The 17861-nt window shown below is 32.4% G+C and overlaps 1 protein-coding gene across 1 annotated transcript; it reads left to right on the top strand.

Annotated features, from left to right (window-relative positions):
* The first annotated feature begins 1702 nt into the window (after window positions 1–1702).
* Window positions 1703–16545, top strand: LOC127865696 (phosphatidylinositol 3-kinase regulatory subunit gamma-like). Its single transcript, XM_052405642.1, has 5 exons — window positions 1703–2356; window positions 5480–5709; window positions 7490–7666; window positions 8050–8247; window positions 15831–16545. The coding sequence occupies exons 1-5, from the start codon at window positions 1910–1912 to the stop codon at window positions 16018–16020; spliced, it is 1242 nt and encodes a 413-aa protein (XP_052261602.1). The 5' UTR covers window positions 1703–1909; the 3' UTR covers window positions 16021–16545.
* The last annotated feature ends 1316 nt before the right edge of the window (window positions 16546–17861 follow it).

The raw sequence follows: 17861 nt of genomic DNA, 5'->3' as shown, positions 1-17861 counted from the left end.
GTGAGAACAGGAACTCATTAACAAACTCAAAGGAACACAAATTGAGGAGCCTGCTTTTGAACTTACACTTGTATGTTGTTTAGATCGCCATCTAGATTTGTTATAAATGATTTTCAAATTTCTATAACAATAGCCACTACATTTTCTATCTTTCGAGAAAAAAACCCAGAAATAGTGTATAAATGATCCATTTGGCCCTTTATGCACACATCTAGTTCATTCAATATATGTTCAAGACCTTTTGAGGATATTGCAGGATCCTGATCTAAGTTGTCAAGTATAAATGCAACAATAAAACATACCTTTTTCTGATGAACAAACGGAAATAGTATGCCTATTTCCCATTTGACCCTCTATCAATATAGCATTTTATAAATCAAGGTTAAATACTTTGTATCACAGGATCCAGACTTTTAAGATGGAAAGCCGGACATGGTACACTAGGGATTGTATAGTCCCCTCCTGTGAAATCGGTAAGGACTAAGTACTGAACGAATAGAAAAGTGACTGCACAATCTAAAAATTAGTTAAATACAAACTTAGTTTTGGTTAATAAATAAACATATCAAAATTATATGATCATCAAAGAGTTGTGTGAAATATTATAGGTCCTAATGGTTTGTATTCTACCAAACCAAGCTATAAACTGACGCGTGAGTGATGTCAAATGTAAAAACTGGATGATCAGCACGGATGTGATCCATTTTGGACTCGGAACATTCATAGCATTAGACATGTGTTAACAGTTACTATATACTTCTATGTGTAAGCTTTGTTGACTTCAGCCTTCAGCTGTTTTCTTTGATTTTTGTTAACATTAATATTCGAGATCTGTTTTTGAGCACCTTTAACTTAAGTTTACCGTATCCGCTCAAACACGCTCAAGCCTCGTTCACAACCGGGTTGCGGCAACCATAACGTCGAGCATGCGACCAGAATAGATTTAATTTTCGAAATAGAAACGGCCCCTAGACAATCAAGCACATAAGAGCACACTTCAGTAAAAGACAACAACGTACCAATAACATGGGGTGGGGGGGGACGTACTTGCGTCCATACTGCAATCAACCATCAACAAGCACACACAATACTATAGTGTTGGTTACTTAACTTGGCTTTGCCGTTGCGGTTTCGGTGCGATAAACGCAACTGTGCCGCAAAACAGAAACTGACACAATACCAGATCTGTACGAAACATTATGATACTAGTATTCGTGTGTTTGTTTGGCAAAATACACTTTGTGTTACGCGGCGAGTGTTAATTCCGCATATCGCGCGAAACATTACGAAGGCCGTGCGCCGACTTTTCATTTACGTCACAGTAGAAAGATGATGAAAGAGAAGCGTGTAGGACATTCGCATGCCAGTTGCAGCTAAGGTCTGCTAACAATCATTACCCGCGAGACGCCCAGTGACCCCCCGTTACCCGTAAGGTGGCCGCACAAAACCCATATGAATTACACGTGGTTTTACAAAACGCGCGAATTTGGCTAGAGGTCTTAAACTCGTTCGTTTGCATGGTCTGGCATGGTGTCCTTGGAATAGTTTTCGAAGGCATACATAGCTATACTTTCGTATTGAATTATTTCTGTTAAGAGGATCATGGTTGTTTAACATCTAGTTCCGTGAGCTATTGTTTTTTTTATATACAGAAAGCTATTTGATGCATGAGAGAAGTAATGTGATCAAGCTACAAGGAAGTTTATGTCTGAGTTGTAACATAAACTCGAAAATTTACGAAATGGTAAATGTGTAATGACTGAATAAATAATAAATGATCATTTACAAAAATGCTGCAATTTACTTAAACTGTTATTGGAAAGTAAAAAATAATGTTTAAAAATAATGTGTATACATTCGCCTTCCAATAGGAAAGTTTTAGAGGAATTATCGAGTTATCAAACTGAAAATGGCAGAGCCATATATGGATGTGCAGATGTCTGGATTATCATTACACTCAAGATACGATAATGGAAAAATTAAGGCTAATTATACACACGATTCAGCGCCTTCACCCAGTTCAAGTGCATCTGATGGCCTTGAACTAGATTATTACTATTGTGATATTTCAAAGTCAGAGGTCAACGAGCTATTGATGGGGAAACCTGATGGATCTTTTCTAGTTCGGGATGCCTCAACACCTGGCGATTACACCCTGACACTAAAAAAAGGCGGTGCAAATAAGTTGATAAAGATTTATAATTATGTAGGAAAGTTTGGGTTTTCAGATCCGTATGAATTTGATTCTTTGAAGGATTTAATTGATTATCACAAAGTGAATTCTCTCCAATTATATAATCCCTTGCTGGATATAAAACTGCTTTATCCAGTTATCAGGGAAGTCAAAAGGGATTCCGTAAGTATCTCGATCAAACTTCGGTAACACACACCAGATTGTGTTTTTTTTGCCCGATATGCAACAACACATAATGCCTTATATACAATAAAAAGAAATGTTAAGTTAATTCTCGTGTCAGACTAGTTGATACTTGATTGATTTACAGTATACATGTATTTGGGATCTGCGGCTAAAACGGTGTTAGGATCGGATAATATGGAGCATTTTACCATAAACTGCCAAAAACAAAAAAGCTGATACTATTCTATTATAATTTCTTTTATTGACATTTCATATTGAAGACAATTCTTTTTACGCAATATTTTATTATGCTCTTAAATATATCATATGCAATGGAATTCTCATTTTTGATCCCTCGTCATGACTCGATCAGTCAATGGTTGTCCAGCGTCGTCTGTCATACATACATCGTGCATGTGTCGTGTGTCGTACATGTGTTGTGTGTTGTCAACGATTTGATTCAAACAACGTATCCCTCTCAACGGCATTTGACAATCCTTCTTCATAGAATTCTGGGCTGCTGCCTTAGTAGGGCACCAAAGCTAAAACTAAAGTTCAAACGGGGAACTTGAATATATATGAACTTGAATATAATGGTCCTCTTCCAAGTTTGTTCAATTAAAAAATATGTTTTCCTAAACAAATCGTCGCTTGATTGCTATAGTGCTCTAACTACCATTTTCATGTTTTGGAGAAAAACGCATGTAAAGGTTTAACCTTTATTTTCTCACTTTATTTATGCACGTATGTGGAAAAAAATATACAGGAGCAAACGGAGAATATGAATATCATTAAATATTAACTTAAGTAAATTATATGTTAATGTTATTTGCAATTTTATTTATGCAGAAAGAGTATTCTGGTAAAAAAAAACGTTAATGCTGAACTGCTCTATCGGGACATAGAGCATTTTATCGGTTACGGATCTGGACATTTATTCATTGAACGTCATGGAGATGGATTATTACAGTTCTGAAATGAAACAAAGTCACGTGGTGTAAATTCTGGCAATTGATATGCTAATCTGAGCGTGAATTCTAGTTTGCTCTAAGTCCCGAAGATGGTGAAGTACAGCATTCATCCGATTACGTCATATTAAAGATATCGTTCTCACGAACACAGCAATATAAAAAACTCATTTTTGAAAAAAAAATGGAGATAGAGCACTATACCAATTGAGCGACGAAATGTATATAGCGACAAATTGAAAAACTTGTCTTCTGAATCAGAGAGGCCAAACGTTTTCATTTTGTGATGTAACATTCAAGTGTGTTCAGATCATTCCCCTGAGGTCAGCATTTTTCAAGCCCTGGGGTTAGTCTGTTTGCATTATGTGTATTTCTGGTGAAAACTGGACAAAAAGTTCCCTCTAAAAACCCATTAACCAGAGCTATGAATGTGATTGTTATTTTTTCATTTGCAGATACTCAACAAGATTTATTCGACAATCTGTGAAAATGCCTCATTCAGTTTAAAGTGATAATAACCTATGCACTTAGGGTTTCTTCTTACGTACTTCACATGCTAAGGTGGACATATCAGATATGGTAGATTCAAACTTGAATGGCTTTAAATATATTTTGCAGATGTTTAGGTGTACTTTTACGTTCGCATTAAGCTCAAAAGGTATTCAGAAAAGACTACTCATTGAACCTGTTGTAATATTATTTTTTTACGAGTTAAGTAATTGTTCGCAATCAGGTTATATGTTTAACAAAAACGCTTTCTCATTTGCCAAGAAATATTTAGTTATAACTGTTCTTTAGACAGTTTTATAATCCATATCACTAAGTTCTAAAAAGTTCCGCTAATCTTTCATTGCACTCACTGAACAATTCTAAGAAGCTTTCCAAACGTTAATTGACACGGACACACTTCATATAACACAATTGTTGTTTTCTGTTGGGTAAAGGAAATACACGGTACCATTCAAAAACATTCAGTTAATTAAGTGGTCCTTTACAGCTCAATGTGGTGTTGGTAACTTGTGTAAACACTAGTTGGTCTTGCTTCTATGTATATTTAAAGACTCGCCTCTTTAACTCAACACGTTTTCATCTGGTTGTAATCAAGTATTATGAATATGCAAACCTCCAAAAACAATGTGACGTTTGTAACACCCACTTCCCTAAGGTTAAGGTCGCACCTAGAGGTCAAAGATACAATTTTTCCATAAACAGTTCAACAATTGCTATCTAAGCTATAACTTTGCTATGTATTGATCTATTAAAAAAACTGGTACCATGCAAATACTCATAAGAAAATTTGACACATTTAAAACTCATCTTACTACCTCGAAGGTTTAGGTACCACTTAAAATCAAAGGGTGAATGTTTGCCTAACCGAAACGATAACTTGTTCATTCATCCTGCTATTTTAAAATAACTTTCCACTAATGGCCACCATTAGGAAACAGTATGTCTGATGCAATGCCTGTTTGTCGACCTCAAAGAATAAGGTCACACTTAGATGTCAAAGATCAAATTAGGTAATAACGCAGCTTATCCGGATTGTAACTTTGCCATACAAAATTCAATTTGAAAATAACTTAAAATGAATGACCACCATTATGTGACGAAGTGTACGGTTAACACACGTCTCATTTTCTCACAGATCAGGGTCTTATCGTAAGGTTTTAATTAAGTCAAATTGCTTGTTTTTGACATATGTGAACTTTTGAGATCAAATTGGAATGCGAGGGCATCCATGTTCTTTGGTCAAGTGTCAAATAAGGGGATGACATAGTTTTCAAGACTGATATTTCAACATTAAACATATAACAGATGATTTCCAAAACCCGGCTTGTAAAGCAAACATGTTTTTAACTCAAAGGACGCCCAGCATTACTTGTCGGAATCCGATTGCTGCTTTTGTATTCTAGGAAAAAAGTTTACTTTTCCTTGTTATATAACAAGTTTACTTTTGCTTGTTGTATATGCCGTAAAGCTTGCCTTCTTCACAAAATGTACCTTAATATTAGCCTGGCACTAACATAGTGTGCATCAAATTTTGGGTACAAACTGAATACATATTGCATATTTGCCAGAATTTTTGAGACAACAAATATTAATCAAGCATTTGTAACACTATAAATTATTCCTTTTTGTTTTTTGTTTTCAGTTTGGAGATGACACAAAACGAAAACAAGACTACAGGGAACTAGTGGACAAACTCCGTTGTGAGGAAATGGAACTTGGGAACATGTATGACAAGCAGGAGATTTGTTTGCGCGACCTCAGAGAGAACACAAAGCTTCTTGAAGCTCTGGAAACGACAGTCGCCGTATATACACAGCAGGTTGAGCGACATCGCGAGCTCCATGGGGATGTAGCAGCAGGCGATCTTTACAAGTATGGCATCGTAAACAAGTTTCTCAGTATTCTTAATATACATTTCGATTAATTTAATCATACTGATATAGTAGAAGATCAGTCTATACAACGATCATTCAAAATAACGACCAAAACAGAAACTTGGTGATACGCAATATCATATAGCATGAAATTGCTCCTCTTAATTGTGACGTTGCGTTTGAACTGTGTCTTATCATTAAAACTCGTTTTTGAGAACCGTTTTCAAGACATACTCAGATTTTTTAGGGAACTGATATCTCTCGACTTAACTACAAGTGTATAAACTATTTTAGTGATTTCACTTAATGCATACTTTGTTCATATTTCATTACAATTCCTCTACGATGGATCGATATGCTTATTTGTTGCAAAATATGAACCCTTAAGGATTTCTCTTTAATTTATCGATATTCTACTTGATTGATATTTCTTAGTCCAAGATAACTTCCATGCAAAACTTTGACATGATACTATGCATGTCTTCCACAACAACCTATCTGCTCTTTTGATATTTAGGAAACCACTTCCACAATAATTGCTTTTTCCAATAAACCAAACCAACTTCTTTGCTCTGTTGATATTTCAGAGTCCACGACAATTTATCTGCCATGTTGATATTTAGGAGTCTACAATATCTTCTCTTCTGTGTTGATTGTTCAAAGTCCACTACAATATCTCTAGTCGGTTTATATGTTCCAGTCCAATTCAACTTCTTTGCTATATTGATATTTTTGAGTCCGCAACTTTTCTGCTCAGGTGATAATTTACAGTCCACTACAACTTCTCTGTTTTGTTGATATTTCTAAGTCCACTACAACGCTCTGCTCTGTTGGTATTTCAGAGATCACAACAATTTCTCAACTCTGTTGATAATTAAAAATCCACAATAACTGCTCTGCTCTGTTTTGATAAGTTGGTATTTCAGAGATCACAACAATTTCTCAGCTCTGTTGATAATTAAAAATCCACATAAGTGCTCTGCTCTGTTTTGCTCTGTTTGTATTTCAGAGTTTACAAAACTTTTCTGCTCTGTTGATATTTTAGAGTCTACAACGACTTCCCTGCTCTGTTTATAATTCATATTCCATAACAACTTCTCCTCTCAATTGATTATTCATAATTGACATCTCTGCTCTGTTTATATTTGCCATGCTCTATTGATAATTGTGTTGATAGTCCACACCAATTTCTCTGCTCTGTTGATTTTTCATAATCCACTTCAATTTTTCTACTCTGTCGATATTTATAAGTCCACAACATCTTTTCTGCTCTGTTGATAATTCAGAGTTCACAACAAATTATATGCTCTGAAAAAAGTTTACATTTCACAACAACTTCTCTTTTCTGTTGATACTACGTATTCAACAACAACTTATATTCTTTTTTAATAGTTCAAAGCCCACTAAAACTTATTTTTTCTGTTTATATTTCTTTGCCCACAAGATGTCACAGCTCTGTTGATATTTCTTCTCTCTGGGTTGTGGATTTTTCAAAGTCAACAACAACTTCTCTGCTTTGTTCATACGCCATAGTCCACTTCAACGTCTCTGCCTTGGTGATATTTCAAAGGCCATAGCAATTTCTCCGCTCTGAATATAGAACAACTTCTCTGTGCTGTTGATATTTTAGAATCTACAACACTCCACCGTGCTGTTGATATTTCAGAATATACAACAACTTCTCTGCTCGGTTGATATTTAAGAGTCCACAACAATTCCTCTACTCTGTTGAAATTTTAGAGTCCACAAAAAAATCATCTGCTCTGTTGAAATTTCAGAGTCCTAAATAATAACACCGCTCTTTTGGACAGAAAGCGAGAGATTTGCGAGTACAAGAACCAAGTGGACCTACTACACAAGCAGATTTTACAAGAGAACAGGATAATAACTTTGAAAATCAAGGATCAAAAGAAAAATGTTTTAAATCTGTTAACGGAAAAAATGCGCAAACAAAGGTTTAATAGCTAGTTGTACATAATAAAAAGCATTTACTTCAAACAATAAAGTCCATATGCATGGAGTAAATACACTGAGATTATTCTTCATGGGTGAATATAAGTTAAATGATTACAATGCTAACGTTTAATTATGTTATTTGCAAATTGTACACAGCATAGTAGTAATAGGAAATCTGCTAAGAACAGGTTTACAAGTCTGAGTTTCTCCTCTCCTTCATATTAAGCTTATTTGCTAAGTATATATATAGAAAAAAACATGAATATAACAAACATTTCATTGAAATTTGCAATATATTTAAAATAGCCATATATTTTATACTGGGCCTTTTAAGTATACGTATTGACTCTTCACAATTATCAATCATTTTTTCTTCTGCCAGATATCTGGTAAAGACTGGGTTGTTGCCTCATTCCGTGGAGGAGACATGGTATGTTGAATGTACCCGGGACGAGGCTGAGAAACTTCTGAAGCACCCAGACCCAATGGACCCTCACTACGGGCAATTGTGTGACTCTGGAACATTCTTGGTCAGGAAAGGGGTGAAAAATGGCACGGATTGCTATGCCATTTCAATTGTGTAAGTAGCCATGCATGCGCAAATACTTGTCATGGCATTCGATTGTGATAGCTTTGCAAAGTTTTATATTGTAGTGTGTTGAGTAAACAACGAGGTTAAATTAAATAAACAACTTATGAATATTTTAGAGGCCATTTGTGTGGCCCACTCTTCATTAAACTTAGGCAGAACAATTGTTCCAATGATATATTATTTGAAACTTGGTGTTATGGGATTAAAAATAACAGGTCACGTTGTCTTAGTAAAGAAAAAATGAAAAAACACTAAAGAGGCCAAATTATCGTACAATCTTTATGGAACTTGGTCTGTAATTATTTCCCAATTATATCATGGTCGACCTTGAAACTTGGTAATGTGGGGTCAAACGCTAGGTTTAATTTGTTTAATTATAAAACAAACTTGTGATCACTCCAAGTAATTTGTGTTCCCTCTGTTAATAAGATGCTATCAAAACATTTGTCTTAACAAGATAATCTGCCGAGATATCATTGAAAAAAATATATCTGACACACATTCATGAAGATTTGGAAATAAATGTGACTTAAGAGTGTTTAGTAGGTAAATGTTGACGATGAACAATGTATGACACGTGCCTGTCAAAAAGCTTACAAAAGCTCACCATATCATGTTGTGCTCAGGTAAGCTTAAACGTTTAATACAAAAATAACAAGAATTCTGCATACAGAATAGAATTTTTAAGTTGTATACGACAAGTATTAATTGATTAATTGTATGCCGATGAGAATATTAATCATTATCATAAATGGAATATATTCTACATTCTAATTATAGCTAAATATTCACACCATGTTACAATGGTACACAAAATAATGACTAAATACTTTTACTAGCATGCCTTTGTTTTTAATTTGTGCCGTTTTATGTTTGTACGGTTAACTTTAATTACTTTTCTCATGAAATGTGCTAGGTTAAGGGATAATCAGTTATATTGTTTAGTGTTTTCCTTTGTCTTCTTACAAGTATCAGATTTACATAGGTGCAAACACCAAAATACTTAATAACTGTAAGATATATATTCGTAAAAGTAAACATATTAACCTGTTGCTAATTTATACTGTAGCTAATGTATTTATTTTCTTCTTTACATCACTGTACAGTTGTTGTGTTTTTAAACAGTGTATAAATATTTACAAACTGTATAGGATATTAAAATATGTGTTATAGAAATAATGCTCACACGATTAACAGTAAAGCTGATACACCATACTACGCCGCATTTTTCCATTTAAACACATTTCGCTTTCGTTCTATGTTTAGATGTAAGTAAAATGCCAAATACCATTATTTTAGTAAATCAATGGCCCCTTTAGCATAAAAAATACGTGTGGAAGGGGTAATTATGGACCAATTGTAGATAGCACACAAACAAAGAAATACTATTGTTCATTTTTAAAATGTCCATAATAATTTGTTGATGCTATAATTACAGATAATTATCTTCCTGCCATGTGCCATGTGGCCAACCAACCTTTGTACTGAATACACACAAAACAAATGTATATATGTAGTTAGATTTGTTTCCTTTTTTATTATTGCATACGATAACACATATCTTGACTTATTTAGTGCATCTCTTGTCCATTAGTAAAATATATAGTTTACAATTGCTTTCAGAACTGCATGTTTATATATTTATAAATGTTATAAAATGTGTTACATATATTTTAGCTCAATGTTATTGCAGTGTCGTATTGTTTTAACCTAAATGAATTCTGTTAAAATTGCCTCCCTAAACTGCCGCGGCCTCTACTGTAATAAGATAATAATAGACGTTTTAAATGTCCTTTAAGAAAAAGATTATCATATTTACTGTCTACAAGACACTCGCTGGCCAAAGGAATTGGAAAAAAGCAGTTTACTCTGAATGGGACGGAGGGGTGTTTGTAAGCAATGGAAAATCAAATGCAGAGGCTGTGCAATTTTAAAGTGATATTATGGGCATCTAACAGTTTATAGGTGCTTATCGCAACCGTTGTTTATGTTTGGTGTTTTCACCTCATATACACTTATATATATACATATACACTTATATTTGTTAATGCAGCATCAACATACTAAAACAATAACCCGGAAAGAGAAAAAAATGCACTTGAATATCAACCGTACTTGACAACTGATCATGCATGTACGATGTGAACCTAAATTTAGTTTTAGTGCAGATTCGTTCATACGACACAAAGACACAATTTTGTTTTATGGATCATTTCGGCTTAGTGAACTGGGTGAGTCACGTAAGATATCGAATATAAAATATATGTTTTATAAACAACCGGTAGCAAGATGAGTTGCAGATAATTGGTCAGTAACCACATTATAACTAACTCGTTTGACCTGTTAATTCTGTTCAGCTGAATTCAACAGTGAAAAATGCCCATAATAGGAAAAATATGTCAATCAAAAAAGTTAATCAAGTAAAAATTGATGATAACGGAAATCTGCTAGCTATAAATATTTCCGTTGGTGAAATAAAAATTACATTAACTACTGTTTATGGTCCAAATATAGATTGTCCAAAAATTTATAATGATATGTTTAATATTGATGAATTTGGAAATGATGAAAATATATTATGTGGCGATTTTAATTTGGTAATGGATAGCAGCTTGGATTATTGTAATTTTATATCCCATAACAACAATTTAAAATCAAGAAATGTTATTTAACAAGAAATTACAAACAGGAAAATGCATTAAAATACGAAACGTTTTACATGGCAACGCACAAATCCTTTACAACAAGCAAGACTAGACTTTTTTTCTTATAATTCCATGTTTGCTCAACTCGTTAAACGCATCAAATATAAAATCAAGTATTAAATCTGATCATTCAATTATTGATATATCCCTCGAATTAAATAAAATTGAACATGGTAAAGGTCTGTGGAAATTTAACAACTCTCTTCTACATGACATCGAATTTCTAAACTGTGTAAATAATGTAATACATGTAGATGAAATAAGAAAACAATATTGTTTGCCAGTCTTTAACTTAGATAATATTCAGTCCATTAATAACAGTGATATATATTTTACTGTTAATGACCAACTGTTTTTAGAAACGTTTTTAATGGAAATTATAGGGAAAACTATTTCGTATTCAAGTCATAGAAATAAATTAAACACTACATATGAACACAAGCTGTTAGTGGAAATTGAAAACCTTGAAAAAATCTTGATGAGTCAAATAAAGAACAACTTAACAATTTAATTATGGAACTTAATTTTGTAAGAGATATAAAAGTTAAAGGACATATTATAAGGTCAAAAAGTAAAAGAACAGGGTGAGAAAACAACTAACTTCTTTTGCTCATTAGAAAAACACCACTATACTAACAAAAACATACCATTTATCCAAAAAGAAGATGGGACAACTCTATACAATCAATCAGATATTCTTAAAGAAACTTCAGATTTCTATAGAACACTATATGCAAAAGTAGAAGAACAACCAAATCAGATCCTTAACGATTAACAAGATATACATTTTAATATACTATATGTAACGCAATCAATAACTCTCGAAGGCCTATTGACATTTGATGCAATAACCATAACTCAGAAAAATATGAAAAACGATAAAAGCCCTGGTTCAGGTGGATTTACAACAATTTTTAAAAAGTCTTTTGGAATAAAATAGGAATGTTTGTATTACGAAGCCTTAACTTTGCATACACTAATAACGCTTTTTCAGTTACACAAAAGCAGGGGATTATTACATGTATTCCTTAAGACACTTTCTAAGAAATTGAAGGCCTATCACTCTGCTAAATACCGTTTATAAAATAGCATTTGGGTCAATTGCGAATCGATTAAAACCATGCTTACAAACAATTACATCGAAAGACCAAACTGGCTTTGTTTCAGGCCAATACATAGGATGAAACACACGTCTCTTAAATGATATAATGAATTACACCAAAAATAAAATAAATACCTGGACTAACTATGATGATAGATTTCGAAAGAGTATTTGATTCATTGTCTTTTGATTGTATCGAACAAACCTTAAACTTGTTTAACTTCGGACAAAGCTTTAAAGGTTGGATTTCGATTTTTTTATTTTTGTCTGAAAGTTTTTCAATTGGCCGCGGCTGTAGACAGGGAGGCCCCATTTCGCCATATATCTTTATACTATGTGCAGAACTCCTCGCAATTAAGATCAAACATTGTAAAGATATAAAAGGCATTACGGTTAATGGCATAGAATATAAGATATCACAGTTTGCTGATGACACTTCTTTGTTACTAGACGGTTCTGAACATTCTCTTAATTCTGCTTTAAATTTGCTCCATGACCTTTGCACTATTTTCTGGTTTAAAGGTTAATTTTGATAAGACACATGTTATCTGGATCGGAGCGCTAAAATATAGTACTCGGTCCATCAGGACAAAATATAAACTCACGTGGGGTACGACCAGATTTAAATTATTAGGTATTATTTTCGATGTTGATCTTAAACTTTTGTCTAAATTAAATTTTTCTGAAAAAATCACCAAAGCAAATACTGTTATTAATCAATGGAAAAAAACAACAAAAAAACTTACTCCTATTGGTAGAATTACCGTAACCAAATTACTAATTTTAGCATTGTTTACGCACTGCTTATTATTAATTATATTTGGCCTGTCTGTCTGTCAGTCTGTCATTCATTCATTCATTCATTCATTCATTTGTGTGTCCCAAAACTTAAACCTTGGTTAAAGTTTTGCAATAACTTTTGCATTATTGAAGATAGCAACTTGATACTTGCATGTGTATCTCATGGAACTGCACATTTTGAGTGGTAAAACGTCAAGGTCATCCTTCAAGGTCAAAGGTCAAATATATGGCATCAAAGCGGCGCAATAGGGGGCATTGTGTTTCTGACAAACACATCTCTTGTTTTCAATATACCCACTCCAAAAATAGCGTCCTAGATAAATTAAATAAATTGTTGTTTGATTTTGTTTGGGAAAACAAACCTTATAAAATTAAAAGTTCAACACTTATTCAAAGCTATGACAAGGGTGGACTTCAGATGCTAGATATTTATGCATACTGTAAAAACATTAAGCAGTCTTGGCTGAGAAAATTGTATTCGTGTAGCGAAAGTAAATGTATTATTCTTATACGATCTATTAAACTTTTTAATACCGGAATACAGTACACTGTAAACATTATATTAAAAATCAATTTTGGAGAGAAGTATTCTCCTGTTATGAACAGCTTTTAGAATCTGTAAACATGCATGATGTAGACAATATTCTTAATATGCCTCTGTTTTATAATGAAAACATTAAAATAGGTAATGAACCATTCTTTTTGAAAAAATTGAACGACAGAGGTATACGATTTGTGAGGGATATAGCCATCGATTCAAAATCCTTTTTGAATAAAACACAAATAGAAATGATCACTGGAAAAGCCATAAACTTTATCCTCTATGAAGGACTAGTAAAATCAGTCAAAACACTGTTCAATAAATTTAATCTACATTTTTATAAAAACGATGTGCAAATATCTGGTCCATCTCAGTCATGCTATTCAAAATTCATTGTGTGCCATGAAAGCAAAGACAAGTCGATTTATAACAAACTTATTAGACGGGATGTTGAGCCTATATGTAAAAGCAAATGGACCGACTTTGTAATTGCAGACGAAGAATGGAAACATATTTTTAGAACAGTATTCAGCATAACAAGGGACAGTTACATACAATGGTTTCAAGTTAGAATTATTTATAATATTTCTAGGTATAAACTCTTTTATGTTCAAAATGAAATTGTTTAAAAAATAGCATCTGTAACTTTTGTAAACAATGCGAAGAAACTATTATGCACCTCTTTTGGAACTGCGAGCCTATATGTAAAAGCAAATGGACCGACTTTGTAATTGCAGACGAAGAATTGAAACATATTTTTAGAACAGTATTCAGCATAACAAGGGACAGTTACATAGAATGGTTTCAAGTTAGAATTATTTATAATATTCTAGGTATAAACTCTTTTATGTTCAAAATGAAATTGTTTAAAAAATAGCATCTGTACCTTTTGTAAACAATGCGAAGAAACTCTTATGCACCTCTTTTGGAACTGCCAAAAATTAAAGAGCTTAATTAAAAAAAATAAACGAAAAATTGTTCACTAAATGGCTTTCAAATTGTATATCGGAAATAGACTGCAAAATATTTATGTTAGGTAGTACCAAACCAGAAAAACTAAGTCTTAACATGTTATGTCTTGAAGTGAAAAGAAACATTTTTAAATGTAGAAAATATCATTGTATTCCAAATTACGAAGGTCTTTCACACAGTTTAGCCTTCTCCTACAAAATATAGAAGTCACATCGTGGTCACTGATAAGAATTTTTTATGGACCAAATTTACTTATATAGACAAGAAAGCATAATGTTAGTTTTTTTAATGCAATACATATTATAAATCTTATATATTCCAATTCAGGTCGATGTAACTCTAACTTTTTAAGAAAAACTCACCGTATGCACTCTATCTTATTTTTGTTTATTTTCTATTAATTCTTTTTCAATGTATACACGTTGTTTGTGTATATACTCTTTTAAGTACTCAAAAAAATATGTTCTTATACACTATATTAACGTCCTTTTATTACATGTTTTGTATATTCTTCTTAGACAATAACAGTGGAATTCCGAAGAAAATTCGCAATATACTATATATAATTGCATGTTCATATTGTATTATTTGTGTATATGATTCTTTCTACATTTGTCATAATGCATTTTTCATGTATATGTGATTGATATATTGAAATACAAAGTTTATAAATTGAAAAAAAAAAGAATTCTGCATAAAATAATCTAGACCGTTCAAAAGCATTATGGGCAGCTGGTCTAGTTGACATGTATTGCAGAATTCCCTTAGTCATCTATGTTATTTTATAAATAACATTTAAACAGATCGTCAGTACCCTTGATTTGCGAAGAAACTTACGAGTGTACAATACTAATAACAACACGTTCAACCGCAAAGAAATTTTTCACGTTTTAACAATTGATAAAAGATAACTTGTGTTAAATCAGAACAGTATTAATGTTTTATCAGTCTTATGAAACTTCTCAAACAACTGTTTCCATTGGATCGTTATCTTAACTTGTTAGAATGATGCAACCCATTCAATATCAGAAACAGGATCCCTATTATGTGCAAAATTTAATTGTCATACTAATGTGTTATATTTTTAAGTCAATGTAATGTCTGTGGAGGATTGAAGTCAAAACTAATGCATGTATACGTAAGTCAATTCAATACACGTACTTTATATATATATATATATATATATATATATATATATATATATATATATATATATATATATATATATATATATATATATATATATATATAAGGGGTTTTGCCTTTAGGGGACATTATTGACTGCGTTTAAAAAAAAACATACACATTTATTTTACTGTATTGTTTCCTATTAATTGTGGAACAAATGAGAATAGTAAGACACAGTTGCCATATTATATTCAAATGAAAACACAAAAGGTCAAAATGATTGTCGTGCGTTTTCTTCTCATGGATAATGTTGTCATTTCAGTGCTGATGGGAAGATATTGCATAGCAAGATATACTTCGATGAAAAACATGGGTATGGGCTATCTGCGCAGGATTTATCACATCCATCGCTTACAGATCTGGTCCTTCATTACGAACAGGCGTCTGTAGTGAAATTACCTCTATTGTTTCCTTATAAAAGCATGGAAAGCTTTAAATGGTATTTTTATTGATGATTGTTGCAATTCTGTATGCGATCAGATGTGTATGGTCTGGTTTCCAAATCATTGTTAGTTTTACATTAAAGATATTGTGCTAAAAACACTTAAAGTTACCTACTCTATTTGTTTAACTAATTGTTATTTTATGTAGTTTATATCATGAACTCATAATTTAAAGAATAACACAAATGGTGTGTCAAACAAGGGTGGTCACCATCAAATCGTTTTTTTTAAGTTTTTATAAAAGCCATGGTGAATATGCTTATGTAAACAGACTCATATTTTGCCCCATCATCTCAGTACAATCCAACATTTCCAAATTAAAGGGGCCTTTTCACGTTTTGGTAAATTGACAAAGTTTAACAAAATATTGTTTCGGATTCGCTTTAGTTTCGTTGTATTTATGATATTTGTGAGAAAACAGTAATACTGAACATTTACCATGCTCTAAAATATGCATTAGATGCATCTTTTGACGATTTAAAAAGCTGAAAATTAAAAAGCGTTGCAACGCGAAACGATTGAATAATTTGGAGAGTTCTGTTGTTGTCGTTATATATTGTGATACTACGAGGATTGCTTATTTGAAGTATAAAAAACATCACTCATTGTATGAGAATGGATGGCAGAGTGGTCTAAGCGATAGACTTTTACTCCAGAGGTCAGTGGTTCGAGCCCAGTTGAGGGTTACCTTTTTCTTTCTTTAATTTTATTCTTGTTTTTACTGTAGCTTTTAAGATCCAATGTTTACATTTATCAATATAAAGCACTTAATGACAAACATTAATACATGCCAAATCAGTGAAAAGGCCCCTTTAAGCAGTGTTTTGATACAAAAACAGGTTAAATGATAAAACTATTAAAAACCTTATAGATTATAATTGTTACATTTTACATCAAAAGTATTACTCGTAGCGTAATTCACTATATGTACTTATCTCATGTAAAATGTCTTTCTTGCTCTATAGACATATGCATACATGCTCTCGCTATTTCTTCTGCTGCTTTGCATTTTTGGTCATACTTTTCATTATCTTTTAAACAAGGCATCACTATAAACAGAAGCGAGTTTCGTACGATTATCTCCTAGCTACTATACTATGTATTGAACATTCAAGTTTATGATTATTATCTTTAAAATCAAGTTGACTAATTAAGTGCTTTTAACCAAAGCACACTCACATGACGTTTGTTAACGTTTTTTTACAATTATTCTCAGTGTGTTATGTTAGAAAAACAACAATGAAATAATCAAACATAACTGAACTTGCAAATAATGTACTCATACTTATTTCGTGATTGTCATGACAGAAAACCTTCTGTAAATATTCTTTACTTGTGTAGTTATTTTATTAAATTTCTTTAAATGTAGTAATACATTGATTTGTGTTTTTCCCACTTTGTACTGCAAATTGTTTACAAAAAATATAACAGACTGTGAATTATGTTTTACATTTATTTATTTGGCACATGTCAATAAAAAATGAGCTGACAATAACAAAATACTAGTTGTTTTTTTGTTTGTGTGTGTGTGGGGGGGGGGTATATTTAACAAGTTTGTATTTTGGATTGCATGATGTAACAAAAAGTTATACAATAAGTGATACACCCATCAGCTATTAATACTTAAGTTTATGAATGTCTTTTTTGTAAATTAAATCAACCGAACTGTGAAAGTAATCCTTCTTTTCATTTATGTTTTCGAAGGTGATTGATGCTTGTAATATGTGGTGTTTGTTATTAACTAACCCCCATTTTTCAACTATTGTTTTAATTTGAGAAAAAACACGTAAAAGTAGTGTTACCATAATGTAACGTATATCACAAATAAATTTGTAAATCAATGAAATCGT

This window comes from Dreissena polymorpha, chromosome 2 (assembly GCF_020536995.1).
Source record: "Dreissena polymorpha isolate Duluth1 chromosome 2, UMN_Dpol_1.0, whole genome shotgun sequence".
NCBI classification, from domain to species: domain Eukaryota; kingdom Metazoa; phylum Mollusca; class Bivalvia; order Myida; family Dreissenidae; genus Dreissena; species Dreissena polymorpha.
Note: the sequence above shows the minus strand (reverse complement) of the source record. Positions and strands in the feature narration are given on the sequence as shown.

What these genes read in the sequence shown, in the direction of transcription:
- LOC127865696 (XM_052405642.1), top strand. Translation starts at nt 1,910, where the DNA reads ATGGCAGAGCCATATATGGATGTGCAGATGTCTGGATTATCATTACAC. An exon ending in GCAGCAGGCGATCTTTACAA is followed by an intron (nt 5,710 to 7,489) that starts GTATGGCATCGT and finishes TTGAAATTTCAG; the next exon opens with AGTCCTAAATAATAACACCG. An exon ending in GAAAAAATGCGCAAACAAAG is followed by an intron (nt 7,667 to 8,049) that starts GTTTAATAGCTA and finishes TTCTTCTGCCAG; the next exon opens with ATATCTGGTAAAGACTGGGT.